The sequence below is a fragment of the Tachyglossus aculeatus genome, chromosome 6 (assembly GCF_015852505.1).
Source record: "Tachyglossus aculeatus isolate mTacAcu1 chromosome 6, mTacAcu1.pri, whole genome shotgun sequence".
NCBI classification, from domain to species: Eukaryota; Metazoa; Chordata; class Mammalia; order Monotremata; family Tachyglossidae; genus Tachyglossus; species Tachyglossus aculeatus.
In genome coordinates, this window is record NC_052071.1 from 51,565,040 (window position 1) to 51,582,403 (window position 17,364).

At 39.1% G+C, this 17,364-nt stretch overlaps 1 protein-coding gene across 4 annotated transcripts in view; it reads right to left on the reverse strand.

Moving 5' to 3' along the window:
- DIAPH2 (diaphanous related formin 2) overlaps positions 1–17,364 on the reverse strand; it is a 786,157-nt gene that overhangs the window by 568,393 nt on the left and 200,400 nt on the right. For all 4 annotated transcript variants that reach the window (XM_038747818.1, XM_038747822.1, XM_038747820.1 and 1 more), the window contains 4 exons: positions 14,120–14,236; positions 10,387–10,505; positions 9,353–9,417; positions 6,167–6,271 (listed from right to left, as the gene is read on the reverse strand). In XM_038747818.1, the coding sequence (XP_038603746.1) occupies positions 6,167–6,271; positions 9,353–9,417; positions 10,387–10,505; positions 14,120–14,236 (406 nt within the window). The remainder of the gene's footprint in view (positions 1–6,166; positions 6,272–9,352; positions 9,418–10,386; positions 10,506–14,119; positions 14,237–17,364) is intronic.

Here is a 17,364-nt window from a genome sequence, read left to right on the forward strand (position 1 = left end):
CAGGTGAGTCTTCCATTATACTCTACTAAAGAGAAAGGAAGGGTAGGATGGTTAATATTCATTTATTTATATTAATGTCCCTCTTCTAGACTGTAAGTTTGTTGTGGGCAGGGATCTTGTCTACCAACTCTGTTGTTATACTGTAGTCTTCCAAAACACTTACTACAGTGCTTTGCTCCCAGTAAACACTCAATAAATTCAACTGATTGAATGAGAAAAGGAAGAGTGAAAAATAGAGGTAGAGATGGAGGAAATGAAGGAAGGGAAGAAGAGAGAAATAAGAATGAAATGGAGGAGGAAAAGACAGCACAGGAAGGGAGGGAGAATAGCAATGCTCAACTTGGGGGAGGCTTGCTGGCTCAGAAAGCGAGTGAGATGCCCTTGGGCTGCTCACGGTATATTCATTCATTCATTCAATCGTATTTATTGAGCGCTTACTGTGTGCAGAACACTGTACTAAGCGCTTGGGAAGTACAAGTAAAACAAGAGTCTAGTGAACATCATGGCCGGGTCTGAGCGCTGGGGCCGATGGCAGCATCCCACCTTTGGATTCCTTGCAACAAGTCTCAGTTCCCCAACAGCATCAGTGGGGTTTCTCCTTTCATTCATTCATTCAATCGTATTTATTGAGCACTTACTGAGTGCAGAGCAGTGTACTAAGTGCTTGCTAGGCTTCTCTGACCACAGCCAGCCAGGTACCCGCCGGACCCAATGGGTATAGACCATCTTTGCAAACCCCCATCTCAGTCCCAACAGTAGTGCCCCCGTGTTTAGCTTGCTCATTCTCACCCAGGCTCCGGAGAAGGCTGGCTAGAGTAGCAGTCAAAGACCATGGAATGGCTCAGCACAGAGAGCTACTACTTCTTCTCCTTCCTCCCCCATTCCTATTTTTTTCCTGCCCACCTCTCCCCCGTTCCCACCTCCTTCCCTTTTTTCCCCCTCTCTGGTCTTGTCTGCCTTTGCCCGTAACCCTGCCCTTGTCTAAAACCATCGTATTTATTGAATGCTTACCATGTGAAGGGCACCGTACTCTTTGGGAGAGTATAACATGACACTTTTATAAAAAATTACCTGCCTGTGGCAATTCTACAAACTTTGGACCTCACCTTTGTCCTGGCCAGGCAGCCGAACTGAACTGGTGATCCAGGGTCAAGCTAAACGTTCCCTCTTAATACTAATAATAATAATGGCATTTATTAAGCGCTTACTATGTGCAAAGCACTGTTCTAAGCACTGGGGAGATTACAAGGTAATCAGGTTATCCCACGGGGGGTCTCACAGTCTTAATCCCCATTTTACAGATGAGGTAACTGAGGCCCACCGAGTTAAGTGACTTCCCCAAAGTCACACAGCTGACAAGTGGCAGAGCCGGGATTTGAACCCATGACCTCTGACTCCAAAGCCCGGGCTCTTTCCACTGAGCCACGCCACCAACGGACTATGGTAGCCAGAACAAAGGTTCCTCTGCTCTTGGACTAACCTAGCACCTCTCGACTCCATGCATTCGAATCACCTCTGGGGATCCTGAGGTCCACTGAAACCCTTGTTGGACTTGGTACAGTGTTCTGCACATAGTAAGTGCTCAATAAATAGGATTCCTTGATTGGGTTGCTACAGCTTTTCTCCCTCCCAGGAGGGCATGAGACCAGATGAGGACTTTTTGAAGCCCCACCATAAATAGAGAGTATCCAAGCCGTTTATCTACCCCAGCATTTAGCACAGTCCTTGGCACAAAATAAGCACTTATCAATCAATTGTATTAATTACATGCTTACTGTGTGCAGAGCATGGTACTAATTTCTTGGAAGAGTACAGTACAAAGAGTTGGTAGACACATTCCCTGTCTACAACAAGCTAACAAACACCACTTTATTGTCATTATTATTATTATTATTATTATTATTATTATTATTATTAATGACTGCCACGCTCCTTGGACACCAAACTCTTTGAAAGTCCCAACCTCTTAATAGCCAGCCCTGGTTTGCTCTCAAAAGGAAAAGCTGGCAACCTTGATCTCCCATAAGGAGTTTAGAAAAACCCTAAAAAATGTTGAAATAATGCAGGAAATCTTTTCTCTAGGTCAGCGAATCTTCCAATAATTACACTTCGCTAAATTGTATTACTCGGTGGAAATGAATGTTGTCAAAATATTTCATTTCTTAATTAAAAGTGAAAGAATATAGTGTTTACTGTGCTTACCTAATTGCATCACCATTATAATCATTATTTACTCATAATAGCCAAAAGAGAAGACCAAAAGAATGACTGCCTATTAGCATTTGGAAGCAATCAGGGTATCATTAGCGTAGAATGATTCTTTCTATCGAATATGGACTTAAAGAGTCCCCTTTTCCCTACCTTCAAATAGTTTATAAAGTAGTTGACATGTTTCACATGAAAGCAAAATGGGTGTTTTAACTTCCTTGTCTAATGCAGGATTCATTAAAGCAAATTATTTCATTCAAACGGATTAGAAATATGTAGATGAATTTCTTTAAAAACTTTGATTTTTCACAGTGTGTCTTCTCTAAAGTACTGATTATAATATACGTTATGTATTTGTTTAAATACCCAAATGTGACCCAGAAATTATAATTAGAGAAGCAGCATGGCCTTGTGGACAGAGCACAGGCATGCGTTGTATGCTGGGTGACCTTGGGCAAGTATTTAATTTTGCTGTGCCTGTTTCCTCCTCTGTAAAATGGAATTGAATATTGTTTTCACTGGACTTTGAGTCCAGTGATGGTCAGAGATTGTTCTGACTTGATTATCTTCTATCTGCCCCAGTGTTTAGTGCAATGCTTGGCACACAGCTATTAATAAAACTACCATTATTATTATTGAAGTTAGGACTACCCACTTCAAGGATAGTTTATCTATCCTTAAGGCTTTCTACTTCCTTTGCTAGTGTTTCTTGTATTTTAAGTAGTCCTGTGGCCAGGTACCTTATCAATAATCCATTAGTGGCAGCCCTTCCCCACCTAGACTGTGACAAGGAAACATGTCTGAAGTTTGCTTTTTTTTTTTTAATAATTCCACCAATTTCTGCATGGCAAGCAAAGCAAAGCACTACTACTCTATGGTTTTATATCGAAAATCTTGGTTCATCAACATCTCTGAGTAAATCTTTCCAGCAAATTCACCTAACCTTTTTGTTTTTGCTGAAGTCTTTAAAACAATTTAGTCAAATTCAGGTCTACCCCAAGCTATGGCCAACCCAAGGGATACGTTTGGCGCTATAATAATAATGATGGCATTTATTACTATATGCAAAGCACTGTTCTAAGCACTGGGGAGGTTACAAGGCTATAATAATAATGATGGCATTTATTAAGTGCTTACTATGTGCAAAGCACTGTTCTAAGCGCTGGGGAGGTTACAAGGCTATAATAATAATGATGGCATTTATTAAGTGCTTACTATGTGCAAAGCACTGCTCTAAGTGCTGGGGAGGTTACAAGGCTATAATAATAATGATGGCATTTATTAAGTGCTTACTATGTGCAAAGCACTGTTCTAAGCGCTGGGGAGGTTACAAGGGGATCAGGTTGTCCCACGAGGGGCTCACAGTCTTAATCCTCATTTTCCAGATGAGGTCACTGAGGCACAGAGAAGTGACGTGACTTGCCCAGAGTCACCCAGCTGACAAGTGGCGGAGCCGGCATTTGAACCCATGACCTCTGACTCCAAAGCCCGGGCTCTTTCCACCGAGGCCCGCACGCTGCTGTTTGCTGACCTATCCCAGAATATCAAAGTCCTATCTATCTAACACCTTCAAAGAAATCAGTTCACTCCTCATCCCTTCAATGGTCCACTCTGCACCATTCCTGTTTTCTCTCTTCTCCACCATCCCAGAACCCCACACTCTGCCTCGCTTTTCCCAGTCAACACAGGAGATCCAGGCTCTTTCCGTCTTTCTTTAAACCTACTCCAGTCATGCCGACAGGCGCTACCATAAGAATGCAAACAGCTCACCGACCCCTTCCCTTTACTGCTTGTAGCCCCACATTCCCACCAGGTCCCGCCCATGGGATTGGAGTCAGGGACAGACTAAGGCAGGATGGGACAACCCTATAGTTACACATGTGGCCCTTCCCTCCTCCATTCCCCTTCCCCACTTATAGACAGATTGAGCTGAGAGGGATGGCTTCAAGGCCTAAGGGAAGTGAAGTGATAGTGCTGAGAGCCACCCCCAAAGCAAGAACTGTCACCAAAATAAAGTTAAAAAACAATTCTGAAACTCAGGGTGCCCTGAAAAGAGCGTTGGAGAGATAGGGAAGGATGAATCTGGGCAAGGGGTACCTGAAGATAGGGGGTCAGGAAAGCTGATAGGATCAGGAGATCATCATCATCAATCGTATTTATTGAGCGCTTACTGTGTGCAGAGCACTGTACTAAGCGCTTGGGAAGTACAAGTTGGCAACATATAGAGATGGTCCCTACCCAACAGTGGGTGGTGTGGGGAGATGGAGAGGGATTTGTTGTGTAATTCTGACTCTCCTTTAGAGTGTGGTAGTCGAATTGGGGTTGGTTCTTCTAAACAGCTTTAATTGAATTCAAGTCAATGGGAAAACATAACCATTTATTTATTTATTTATTTTACTTGTACATATCTATTCTATTTATTTTATTTTGTTAGTACGCTTGGTTTTGTTCTCTGTCTGCCCCTTCTAGACTGTGAGCCCACTGTTGGGTAGGGACTGTCTCCATATGTTGCCAACTTGGACTTCCCAAGTGCTTTGTACAGTGCTCTGCACACAGTAAGCGCTCAATAAATACGATTGATTGATTGACTGATTGAACTACATGCTCAAGGAACATAATGCAGCTTTACCAGCGGATACATTTGTAGTTCAATATAATTCTACTCTTGTTCAAGATTTTTTTTTCATATTATAAGCGCTATCTTTTTAAGAATCCACAAAGCATTAAAGAAGAATTTCATAAAATATTAAGCTTCACTAGAGTCTTTTTTGGTTCAAAAAAATTCAAATGTTATTTCAAACATAAAGGAAAGATGCTTTAATGGAAAGAATTGAATGCTACTAATGTGAACACGCACACATAATCCTCAACATCTCTGGAGAACAATTGGGTTCACACCTTGTTTTTAGTCTGTTTTTCACTAGGTAAACAAAATATTTGCTCTAATTGAAAATATCAATTATGTATTCAACAATATCAAAATCCTTAATTCTAGATGAAAATCAGGTGAATCAAGAAGGTTTTGGGTAGGGATTGTTTCTCTCTGTTCCCGAATTGTACTTTCCAAGTGGTTAGTACAGTGCTCGGCACACAGTAAACGCTCAATAAATACGATTGAATGAATGAAACAAACAAAAAAAACTCATAAAAATCCAAATTGTAAGCTTGTTGTGGGCAGGGAACGTGGATACTCTCCCAAGTGCCTAGTACAGTACTCGGCACTAAATACCACTGATGGTATAAACAGGCCAGAAAACACATTAAAAAAATGTACAAGAAAAGCATCAAATTAAATTTTCTTCCATTATAAACATAAAAATGAAGTTATTCAAATAATAGAAAAATAGAAATTTAGAAATTCATAAAACCATCAAGTCTTCAGAGTACAACCTGAAAAATCATGATGCAACAGAAAGTGCTGAATGATAATGCGATTTTAGCATACCTTCTGGGAAAAGCACTTACTAATTCACAGAGGATAGCGTCTAAAATTACCGTCTAGAGTTTATACATCTTTTAGTCATAAGCAAAATGGGTGACTGACACAATGAAATCGTTAAAGAATTTCTTTGCTAACTCTGCTAAAAAGAGTATAACCCGTGAAAAGTAGCAAAAACTACTACGAAAATTCACACTGTCTTTGAAAGAAAATATTGTAGATTCATTTACCCAGTCTTTTGAACTAAAAACAGAATACATTTTCTTCAAAAAATATTATATGCATCTGCCCTATCTACATGAAGTGATTAATATGAATTGTATTTTGTGTGACAATCGTCAAACAAATATAGTCTAAAATAAAATGTGCAACTGGAAAAGAGTTTGCTCATGGTCACAATTGTATATATATACATATAATGTGTGTGTATATATGTATTTTATATATATGTAAATACATGTGTATATATATATAGGACTCATTGTGACATGACAAATAGTCTATATCTCCTTTCATTACCTGGGTTCGTAGTTGCTGGATTTCTGTTTCAAGCTCCTTGATTTTCTCCTCTAGTTTCTGCAGCTCAGCCTGTGCCTCCTGACGAGCCGTGAATTCTTCATCAAACTGCAATGATCACCACCATAAATGTACTCATCCATCTATGCTACACTTAATCCTGGAGTTTCAAGCAAACCTTAAACAATGCTTTGTGTAAAGCCATGGAAGAATTTTGTTCAGCTGGTTATATGGCAAGATTGTTTGTAAAATATACTGTTCGTATTTTTCCAAGTAATACACAATCCCAAAGGTGCCCAGCTAAGAAAAATATGCATTTAATAGTTTTACAAAACCTAAACAGAAGCAGCACATGCATAATTTTCAAATGTTTAAAAATGCAGCACTTGAAAACTGAACCTCATTTAAAATGCCTCTAAATGTAAATATATATATCTATATATATACACATATCTATATATATATCTATATCTATATACACACACATATATATATCTATATATACACATATATATAGATATAGATATATATATGTAGATAACCAGGAAATTTGAAGGAATGGATGTTGTCTAGCCTACAGAATAGAAGGCTAAGAATTGAATTGATTATTGCTGTAGGTTTTTTGCTTTTTTTTTTCTTTCGGTGGGGGTAATGTTGACAAGATGTTTATTATGATATCCATGAAGCAGGCAAGACAACATGAGAAGCAGTGTGGCTCAGTGGAGAAAGAGCACGGGTTTGGGAGTCAGAGGTCATGGGTTCTAATCCCGGCTCCACCACTTATCAGCTGTGTTAATTTGGGCAAGTCATTTAACTTCTCCGTGCCTCAGTCACCTCATCTGCAAAATGGGAATCAAGACTGTGAGTCCCATGTGGGACAACCTGATTACCTTGTATTGCCCCCCTAGCACTTAGAACAGTGCGTGGCACATAGTAAGTGCTTAATAAATGTCATTATTATTCAAATTAAGGTGGAAGAGACTTTGCTCATCCACAAAAAAGAACTTCTTAAAAAGCAGAGGCAGGGAGTTGAAGTCCAGGGATCTCTCTTGGGTAGGGACTGTCTCTATATGTTGCCAACGTGTACTTCCCAAGCACTTAGTACAGTGCTCTGCACACAGTAAGCGCTCAATAAATACGATTGATGATGATGATGATCTCTCCACATGTTCTAGGACTCTTGGATCTTTAAAATGTTAGTTACTTCCTAAGGACTTGAACCTCAATTGGATGATTTTTAAGAAAAATTCCTAGCAACTGTCTGCTCAATTGTGATTTTAAACATTTCTAACAAGAATTCATTCTCAGTAAATAAAATGAAAAGAATCTAGGAATGATTATGACCCCCCTCCCCAACACAATCTTTCCCACAATTCCTGCTTATCTTTTTATGAAAACTCAAATGACAGATTAGGTTGAAATTAAGAACTCATGGAATTCCACAGGAAAATAAAAAATCTGGGAGATGGGTTTCTGGCAGGCTTTCAGCCACCTTTGAAAGCTTGGTTGGAAGGTTGAATCTTCCCTGCCCAAAGCTCTCTTCTTCATGTTGGATGGCCTCAGAACACACTGGAAGTTGAGGCTCATCAATCTTTCTTGTCATGGCTGGTGGCCCAGTAATGACTACCATTTTATATTTAACTGCAATCTTTTTTTCACCAGTGGTTTCTAAAATATAAAACAACGTTATTTCATGTCAAAATAACTGATGGAAATGTATGCTTTGATTTTTGGAAATGTGGTTGTAAATGATCTCTTTATCCCTAATACATGCATGCATGATTTACAAACGTTAAAACTGTCAACTTGATATTTGATTGATGAGTCAGAATTAAATATTCAAAAATATTGAAATTTAACTGCTAAATATTTTACCTCCCTCCCCTCCCCAAATAATCTTGAGTGGTCTGCCTTCAATGTTCGTTATTTTCCCCAATGATGGAGTGAATAATGACAATGCCAGCCAACAGTAAAGTGGAGTAGGAAACCTTCAAAGTGTTCATTCACAATGGGCTACTTCAAAACACTGGCTGTTTGAAATAAAAAGACACACACTTGGGGTATGCATTTGCTTTTCTATCCTTGCACAAAATAAGATTCATTTTCAAACAAGCGCTAAGATGTTTCTAAATAAGTTTCTTAGTAGTGAAAGAGCCAACAAATTCTTTTCAAATCCTAAAACAATACAAAGAAATTCAATACATTGTAAGATAGTAAAAGTGATCAACCTCACTGCCTTCAAGTCCTATCTTTCAGCAGACCTAAATGTTTTCTGTTCACAGGCAACACTTTGTCTTCTTGCCCAAGTACTCAAACGAGGGACAATTTTCACTCCTGATTTCATGTCACTGATAGAAGGTACAGAGTGAAAAAATGATCACTAGTGAGGGTTGTAATTACATTTCTGAATTTTCCTACTTAAAAGGGGAAAACTCATTGCAGATAATCACAATCACAGAAAAAAATGTCTTTGGGTAGATCCATTTAGCCTGACCAAGACACCCTGACTTCAACTCTGATTTGAGAAACACAAAAAGGTAACTGAAGCTTAACATTTTTCATGTTTCCATGGAATGGAAGTGTTGCTCTGTATTTTCAAGCCAAGAAACTAAATAAATAATGATATACTGAACATTCGGTGAGTTTACTCGAAGCCATGGGGAAGAAGAAAAGTTACATCACTTTCTTTCCATCGGGGATTAAAGTTTAAAGACTAGAATAGATAGGGCTAGCAAAACATCTCATTTCTCTAAGGAGGATACTATCATTTTGTAAGCAAATGAGTGCTGCAGGAGAGAAATAAGGATTTCATTTCTTTGATGACTTCCATCAATTCTTTTTGAACAGCTGTGCTTTGTTCATAAATATTAACAGCTACTGTGACTGTGTTTTTCTTCAGGTGTTGATTGTGATGAAAAGAGAATAGTGGAAAATGGTATTTTATATGCCACAACAAAATAAAGCTTACAGCATTTAAAATTAGCTAATTATTCTTCTTCAGAAAATGAAAAGATTAAAAAAAACACTGAACCCTGGAAATATTTATATTTATAAAGCTGCATCCCCACCATTACGAAGAGGAATCAATTGGTATGTTTATCAAATGATGAACATTTACTTATCTTTCGGTACCTCGTTCTTTAATAGAAGGTTCCAAAAGACAAATGTTCTACTATTTTAAACGGTTACCTTTTTGGAAAAATCCTCTGCTTTTTTTTCACTTTCTTCAACTTTGGCTTTGTCCACGCAAGCATCTATTAGAAGTGACACAAAGTTGTAGCAAAAGTGACACAATTGTTCTATTTTACTTTCTGTTTTCTCATAATGAATAACTGTCAATTTCTGACACAAATAACTCAAGGATGTGAAATTGCGAACGATAAGAAATTCATATTTTACATTAGAGGTGACAAAATAAAATTGGTCATAGTAGGGTTCTACAAAATCTTAAAAATTTAGGAAACTGTTATTGGGGGAAGCATAAGCTACATTCTTTTACTTCAACAGCAGGCTAAGAGGAGATGTGCAGAAATGGGTAATGTAAGGCTCAGAAAACCCTAGCTGTGTTACTTCTATAGAGATTAAAATACTGCTCAAGAGTTTTGTGATTCTCCTTCTTCCTACAGCATCCGTGACATTCTACCAGAGATAGGAGGTAAGAGAGGGGAGTACTGGTCAATCGGGTTGGCAGAAGGAGCCTGAAACTCAAGCCCCTCAAAAACATCTTACCTTGAAAGATCAAGATGTCAAATTAAACAAAATTATACATTTTACTACACCGTGAAATAGCACAATGATCTGTGACGGTGTCAAAAAAGACACTGGTCAAAAATGACCAGACACTTCAGAAATCCATGAAAAGCTCATGAGTTTCAGCCAGTGCTTATAAAATATCCATCGGTGATGGCTCCGTAAAAAAAAAAAATATCAACAATAAACAGAGTTTTCTATGTGAAAACTGCACCTGCAGTTCTCAGTTAATGTGACAGGGACACAGGCTGAAGCTTTAGACGGTGGCTGATGCAGTGAGATGCAGGGGATTAGAGAAGGCAGCAGAGGAGGAATTGGAAAAGAAGACTGGAGTCGGGAGAGCTGGAGAAGGGACAACAGCACCTTCTCTTGACGGCTCGAGCCCTTCTCTCGGCTTGAGAGCTAACTGGCACTGGCCCGGGGGATAAAGAAAATACCATCAAGGGGTAATAATGAAGACTGTTCTTACGTACCTATAAGGTGAGTTAAATCTATATCTAATCTCTGTCGATATTTGAAATCAGGATCCATCCCACTGCAATGGAGAACTATTTGTGAAACGCACTCTTCTATGATCCTGTAATACTGCGGCCTGATTTAAAGGAAAAAAGTGTAGATTTTTACAATCTATAAACAGCATATTTTCACAAAGTATAAAATACAGCGAGTAACTTTTTTGGTAACCTTACACTCTTAATTTTTTTAGGAACAGTAAGTCTAAAAGGGAAGCTGTTTTTGATCATGCTAAAACTATGTTATTTGTTAAATGCTTACTATGTGTCAAGCACTGTTCTAAGCACTGGGGTGGATACTAGTTCATTAGGTTGGACAAGTTCCCTGCCCCACTCGGGGTCTGTAGTCTAAGTGGGTGAGAGATATTGACTCTACATTTTACAGTTGAAGAAACTGAGGCACAGAAAAGTTAAGTGACTTGCCCGAAGTCACACAGCTGGCAAACAGTGGAGCAGGGACAAGGACCCAGGTATTTTGACTCCCTGGCACTAATAATAATAATAATGATGGTATTTGTTAAGCGCTTACTATATGCAAAGCACTATTATAAGCGCTGGGCTTGCTGATCCTCATCCTAGCACAGAATCAACTAATTCTCAGAGATTGTTCTCAAATATAACTAAAAAGAAAATGATGTGTCTTTCCAGCTCACTCTTTTTCGGGTCTTGAGGAGCACAGGAAGAGTGCTACAATTATTAGGGACGCTAAACTTCAGAGACATATATTTAAACTTCGCTAGTTATTTTAGCTATTGTTCCAAAAGTGAAATGAAACAATTTGTAGAGTGTCTGATCGTGGGTTCAAAACATAATTCAACAATCAAATTCAAGAACCACACCTGTTGAACGAATTTTAATTTGAAAGCTCAAAATTGGGGAAAAAAAATCGTGCTGCATTTTATACAGCCCAGTCGCTTGGGAGTTTTGGATCGAATTACAAAGAGGTTTGAATTAATTTTGATCAGGTTGTTTTAAATAAGCCACATTATGAAAATAAACCTATTTATGATATTCAAAAGAGGAATGATTCCAGCTCCCATTTCATAAAACTGTTGATTAAATTTTTAGTACTGTTTCATGAAGCGTAACGGAGGCCTCAAATATCAAAGACATCTTGCAAATTATACTGCCAAATAAAGATAAAAAGTAGGGTTAAGGAGATGGTATAGCTTTGGAAGATATTAAAAAAAAACTTGATTAGGCAAAAATGTTGATTTTTATCCACAGGTAACAAACATAAAAATTCCCAAGGATAAGTAATAATAATAATGATAATAATAATAATAATAATAATAATAATAATAATAATAATGGTATTTGTTAGGCACTTACTATGTGCAAAGCACTGTTCTAAGCACTGGGGAGGTTACAAGGTGTTCAGGTTATCCCACGGGGGGAATCAGTTTTAATCCCCATGTTACAGATGAGGTAACTGAGGCACGGAGAAGTTAAGTGACTTGCCCAAAGTCACACATCCGACAGTTGGCGGGGCCAGGATTTGAACCCATGAACTATGACTCCAAAGCCCGTGCTCTTTCCACTGAGCCATGCTGCTTCTGAACCATTGTACCAAGTACCATTACGGAGCCATCTGAATTAAAAATAATATTTGTAACTTAAATGTTCAATCTATGGGGAAAGGTTTAATTCCAGCTGCTTCCAAAGAAGAAAAAAAGCATGATTCAAGGCACTTTTTAAGGCCAGACAATAGAGAACTGGGCACTTCACTGTTGGAACAACGGCTAAAATTTAATTTCACGTTTTTACAAGCACAGTCTTTTGGACATAGCTTAGAGACACAGGCTATCACCCTAGCTATGCCACTAACTGTTTAGGCCTCTATGTTTCCACTGAAATCATCATCATCAATCATATTTATTGAGTGCTTACTATGTGCAGAGCACTGTACTAAGCGCTTGGGAAGTACAAATTGGCAACATATAGAGACAGTCCCTACCCAACATTGGGCTTGCCAACATGTTTTATCTGGTTGAGATGCTCACAGTATATGTGAGGCTACCTATGTCAAAAAGATTTGATTATTTGGGGAAAAGGGATCAATGTTATAGTTGATTCATTAAAAGAAAGATGGCATTTGTTAAGCGCTTACTCTGTGCGAAGCGCTGGGGGGGCATACAAGGTGATTAGGTTGTCCCACACGGGGTTCCCAGTCTTAATCTCCACTTTACAGATGAGGTAACTGAGGCTCAGAGAAGTTGTGACTTGCCCAAGGTCACACATCAGACAGGTGGCGGACCCGGGATTAGAACCCATGACCTCTGACTCCCAAGCCCGTACTCTTTCCACAGGGCCACGCTGCTTCTCTGTGGATATTGAGATACTACTGCATGCAGAGCCCTGAACTAAGTCATTTAATCAATCAATCATATTTACTGAGTGATTACTATGTATAGAGCTTCCTATGGGCACTGTACAATGGGTTTGGGAGAATATAAGCACTAGAACAGTGCTTGGCACATAGTAAGTGCTTAGCAAACACTATTATTATTATGATTTTACAACAGTATTAGCAGACTGCCCATAACAACCTTACATTCTTGAGAGGAAGACAGACATTAATATGAATAATTTACACTCTACTATATAATTTAATGATATGCACATAAGTGTTGTGATTTTTAGGGTGGGGTGAATATCAAATGGCCAAAGGTCACACATTGAAGTGTGCAACGAACCAGGGAGAAGAGGGTCTAATTAGGGAAGGCCTCTTGAAGGAGATGTGACCTTAGTATTGCTCTGAAGGTGGAGAGAGTGGTGGTCTGGCATATATGGAAGGGGAGGGAGTTCCACGGTAGGGGATGACATGGAAAAGGGGTTGGCAGTGAAACAGAAGAGATTTACTTTACTATTTACTTTATAGTAAGTAAACTGGTGCTAGAGGAGTGGAGTGTGTGGGCTGGGCTCTTGTAGAAGATTAGTGAGGTGAGGTAGGATGGGGCGAGCTGATTGATTGCTTTAGAGTCAATGGTAAGGAGCTCTGTTAGAGTCCCGCCGTCGACCCCCCGCCCACGTCCTCCCCCTGGCCTGAAATGCCCTCCCTTCCTCTGCACATCCACCAAGCTAGCTCTCTTCGTCCCTTCAAAGCCCTACTGAGAGCTCACCTCCTCCAGGAGGCCTTCCCAGACTGAGCCCCCTTTTTCCTCTCCTCCTCCCCATCCCCCCTACCCTACCTCCTCCCCCTCCCGACAGCACCTGTACACGTTTGTACAGATTTATTACTCTATTTATTTTACTTGTACATATTTACTATTCTGTTTATTTTGTTAATGATGTGCATCTAGCTTTACTTCTATTTATTCTGATGACTTGACACCTGTCCACATGTTTTGTTTTGTTGTCAGTCTCGCCCTTCTAGACTGTGAGCCCGTTGTTGGGTAGGGACCGTCTCTACATGTTGCCAACTTGTACTTCCCAAGCACTTAGTACAGTGCTCTTCACACAGTAAGTGCTCAATAAATATGATAGAATGAATGAATGAATGATGAAAATTTAAAATGTAGAAAATAGTACTGCAGCTATCCTATCCCAATTATATTCAATATCTTGTACTGAACTCTACCGAATGTCTGACTAAGGCTTGTTACATTCCTCCCACTAGCATAAAGGAGGTACTATCCTTCGATGTGGAATTCATTTACTAAATAGGGGGGTACTGCCAAGAGATCATTCTTACCTCACAAAGTAGTCATTTCTGATCAGTAGTAGATGCTGCAAAATGGATAGCAAGTAATTTTCTGAAGAAGTGTCCTTCAGCATGTTATTCAGAAGATGGAATACTTCATTCACGTCAGTATATGATGAGTCAAGGAAGCAAAGATTGTGATGACAATTTAAAAAGTCACTTGCTTATCTGAAATTTTCAGAAGTTTAAAAAAATCTTCAAAAGAACCAAAAATCCAATTTGCACAGGCAAATTTTATTTTAAATATTCTCCCAATCATGGATATTGGATTAAAAAAAAATGAACTGTAGGTTACTCTCAGTAACCATTCATTCATTCAATCGTATTTATTGAGTGCTTACTGTGTGCACAGTACCGTACTAAGCGCTTGGTAAGCACAAGTTGGCAACATATAGAGATGGTCCCTACCAAACAACGGCCTCACAGTCTAGAAAAGCTGGCCGTCTTGTGGTATTTCACAAACAATTTCTTAAAAGTCTCTCTCTGCCTTTCAATTTCCACCACTGGGCAATGTAAAAGTCATGTAAAACAGTGAATGTTCTTATTACAATGTTACATTTTTCCATGGAGGAAAATGGAATTAAATATATATTTGAAATGTTCATGAAGACGCAACTCTCAAGCAAAAAGGAGCTTGAGAGAATGAAAGCAAATTTAAGGGAACGAAGGTGGCTGATTGGACAAATATTACTAACACTTTCCTAACAGTATCCCTGCTTGAGGAAACCTGGAACTGAGACAATCTTATTTTTACTATAAGGATCTACCACATGGAAATGTATTTTAAGAGAAAGAACCATATGTATTCCAGAAGAAACTGCATTTAAATGGCCAAGACTCTTTGTTAACTGCATTAAAATGGATGATTATTTTACAGGAAACCTCACTTTTATCCTGGTGTCATTAGAAATGAAAACTCCAAATGGGTTAAAAAAAAAAAGACCTACTAAGTGATCCCCTTGACAAGTTTCAGAAGAGAATACACCACTTAGGCAGAGCAAACCTAATAATTTAGGCAAAGTAAACCTAATAAGTAAACCTGAGTGCTAAAGCTATTACAGTATGCTTTCTCAGTGGATGTTACTGGGCAGTTCTCAAAAGAAGGAATTCATGGACAGCAAACTCATGATGAATGATTTAACCGAGTGTAGATTGTACTTGCTTGCTATAAAAAAAGATAATGCCTTCAAAAACATGTCTTTCATAGGAATGCAGGGCACTTTTGTCTGAACAGAAAAATACCTAAAAAAAGAATAAATGGTTCACCTTCTAGACATGAAGTAACTCTTCCTACTCAAAGCACCATAAAAGCACCAAGTCAAAGCACCATCAATGTACCCTGACACATTACATCCTAATCATCGGCATGTAATAATCTTAATTTTTCCAGCTAAGCCCTCGGTATTTCCTGAATGATCCTAGATCTTGCCGACGTGATTACCTTGTATCTACCCAAGTGCTTAGTACATTGCCTGGCACAAGCTAAGTGCAAAACAAATACATTAAAAAAAAACCCTGTGGCCCCTACTCCTTGTTGTGAAATAGCATGTATAAATACTTAAGCATCCCAATGACTTAACAGCTGCCTAGAATAAGTACCATAAAGAAATTATCTAATTGTTATTTATTGGGGGGGACTGTGGTTTGTGTTTCCTGTTCCAACGAGGCTGCTGTAATAGTGCTGGTATGTTATTTTGTGAATGTTTCCATTCTCCAAAGACTAACATTCAGCTCTCTTGGCAGTTTGAAGCCAGTTTCCAACACAATGACTGAACAGCGAGTATGACCTTGGAGTCTGACGCTGATGTGTGCAGTACTCCGTTCCTTCTGCGGTTGTACATTTGGAGCAAGGCAAAGGGACCTCAAAAATTTCTGGCTGTATCTGAGTCTATTAAACGCCATGATTTAGGTGAGAGAGGTGCCTAGGAAGTTTGTTTTGTTTTGTTTTCCTGGCAAGCAGAAGATAATATTGGTGATCACAATGTGGTGTTTGGTGCATTGTCTCAGTAAAAGTAGGCCAGATTTGACGGTGGGAAGAGATGTGATTCGGTGGGTTCAGTGGACAGAGAGAGAAGCAGAGAAGGGAAAGTCATGAGTGAGGTAGTTAGTAGCTTAGCTGGGAAGGGGGACCGAGTGTGGGCTTTGGTACGTCAGAAGGGACTGAATAGTTACTGGGTAAGGTAGCGTGAAGAGATTAAATAAACAAGGTAAAAGATAAGGAAAATAACACAAATGCCTACCCTCATATAGTTACGAGAAAATAGCCTTGTAACCAGTAGCGGCTACTTAAGTATCCTGTGATGTGGATGATGACAGTGTTGATATTCTACCTCATCTCTTATGAATCAATCGATCAATTGATTAATCTCTCCCCCAGTAGTTATATGCATGTCTCCAAATCAATGATTCATATTTGAGTGCTTTCTCCGTGCAGAGCATTGTACTAAGCATTGGAGAGTAGAATAGAGTTAGTAGTCATGATTTCTGCTTCAAGGAATTTACAACCAACTCTGTAACCAACTCCAACAGGCCTGCCCAGACTAAGCCCCACTTTTCCTCATCTTCCACTCCCTTCTGTATCACTCTGACCTGTTCCCTTTGCTCTCCCCCCTCACACCCACAGCACTTACGTTTATATCTGTAATTTTATTCATTTGTACTGATGTCTGTCTCTACCCACCTAGACTGTGAGCTCAGTGCAGGCAGGAAATATAACTGTTATTTGTACTGTACTTTCCCAAGTGCTTAGAACAGAGCTCTGCACACCATAAGCGCTCAATAAACACAATTGATTGAATGAATGAATGAATTCAACATTAGAATAACCCCAAGACCAGGCAGGACTGTTATTACCCCCACAAAAAGATGAAAAAAAAAATGAGGAACAGTTGATTTACGGCTTCACATCTGGCTGAAAGTAAAAAGAATATTCATTGTGCATTCATGAGGTACACTGCATGTTGAAGAAAGCAGAGGAGAAAGGATAAGATTCCTCTCAATATCATTTGTGCCAGAGTCTAAGGAACATTCATGGAGCCCCAGTAAGGAGCAAGCCTCACTCCTACTGAGAGATAATGGGATGGTGCTTCGGCATGTTCCGTTGCAACAAAAATTAAGAATTAGAGTAAAATGACTGGAAAAAACAAACTATCACAACATAAATCAAGAAGTAGATTTCCACTACATAAATAAGACACAGCCCACAGGGCCACCTGCACTGAGTCACTGGCAAAATT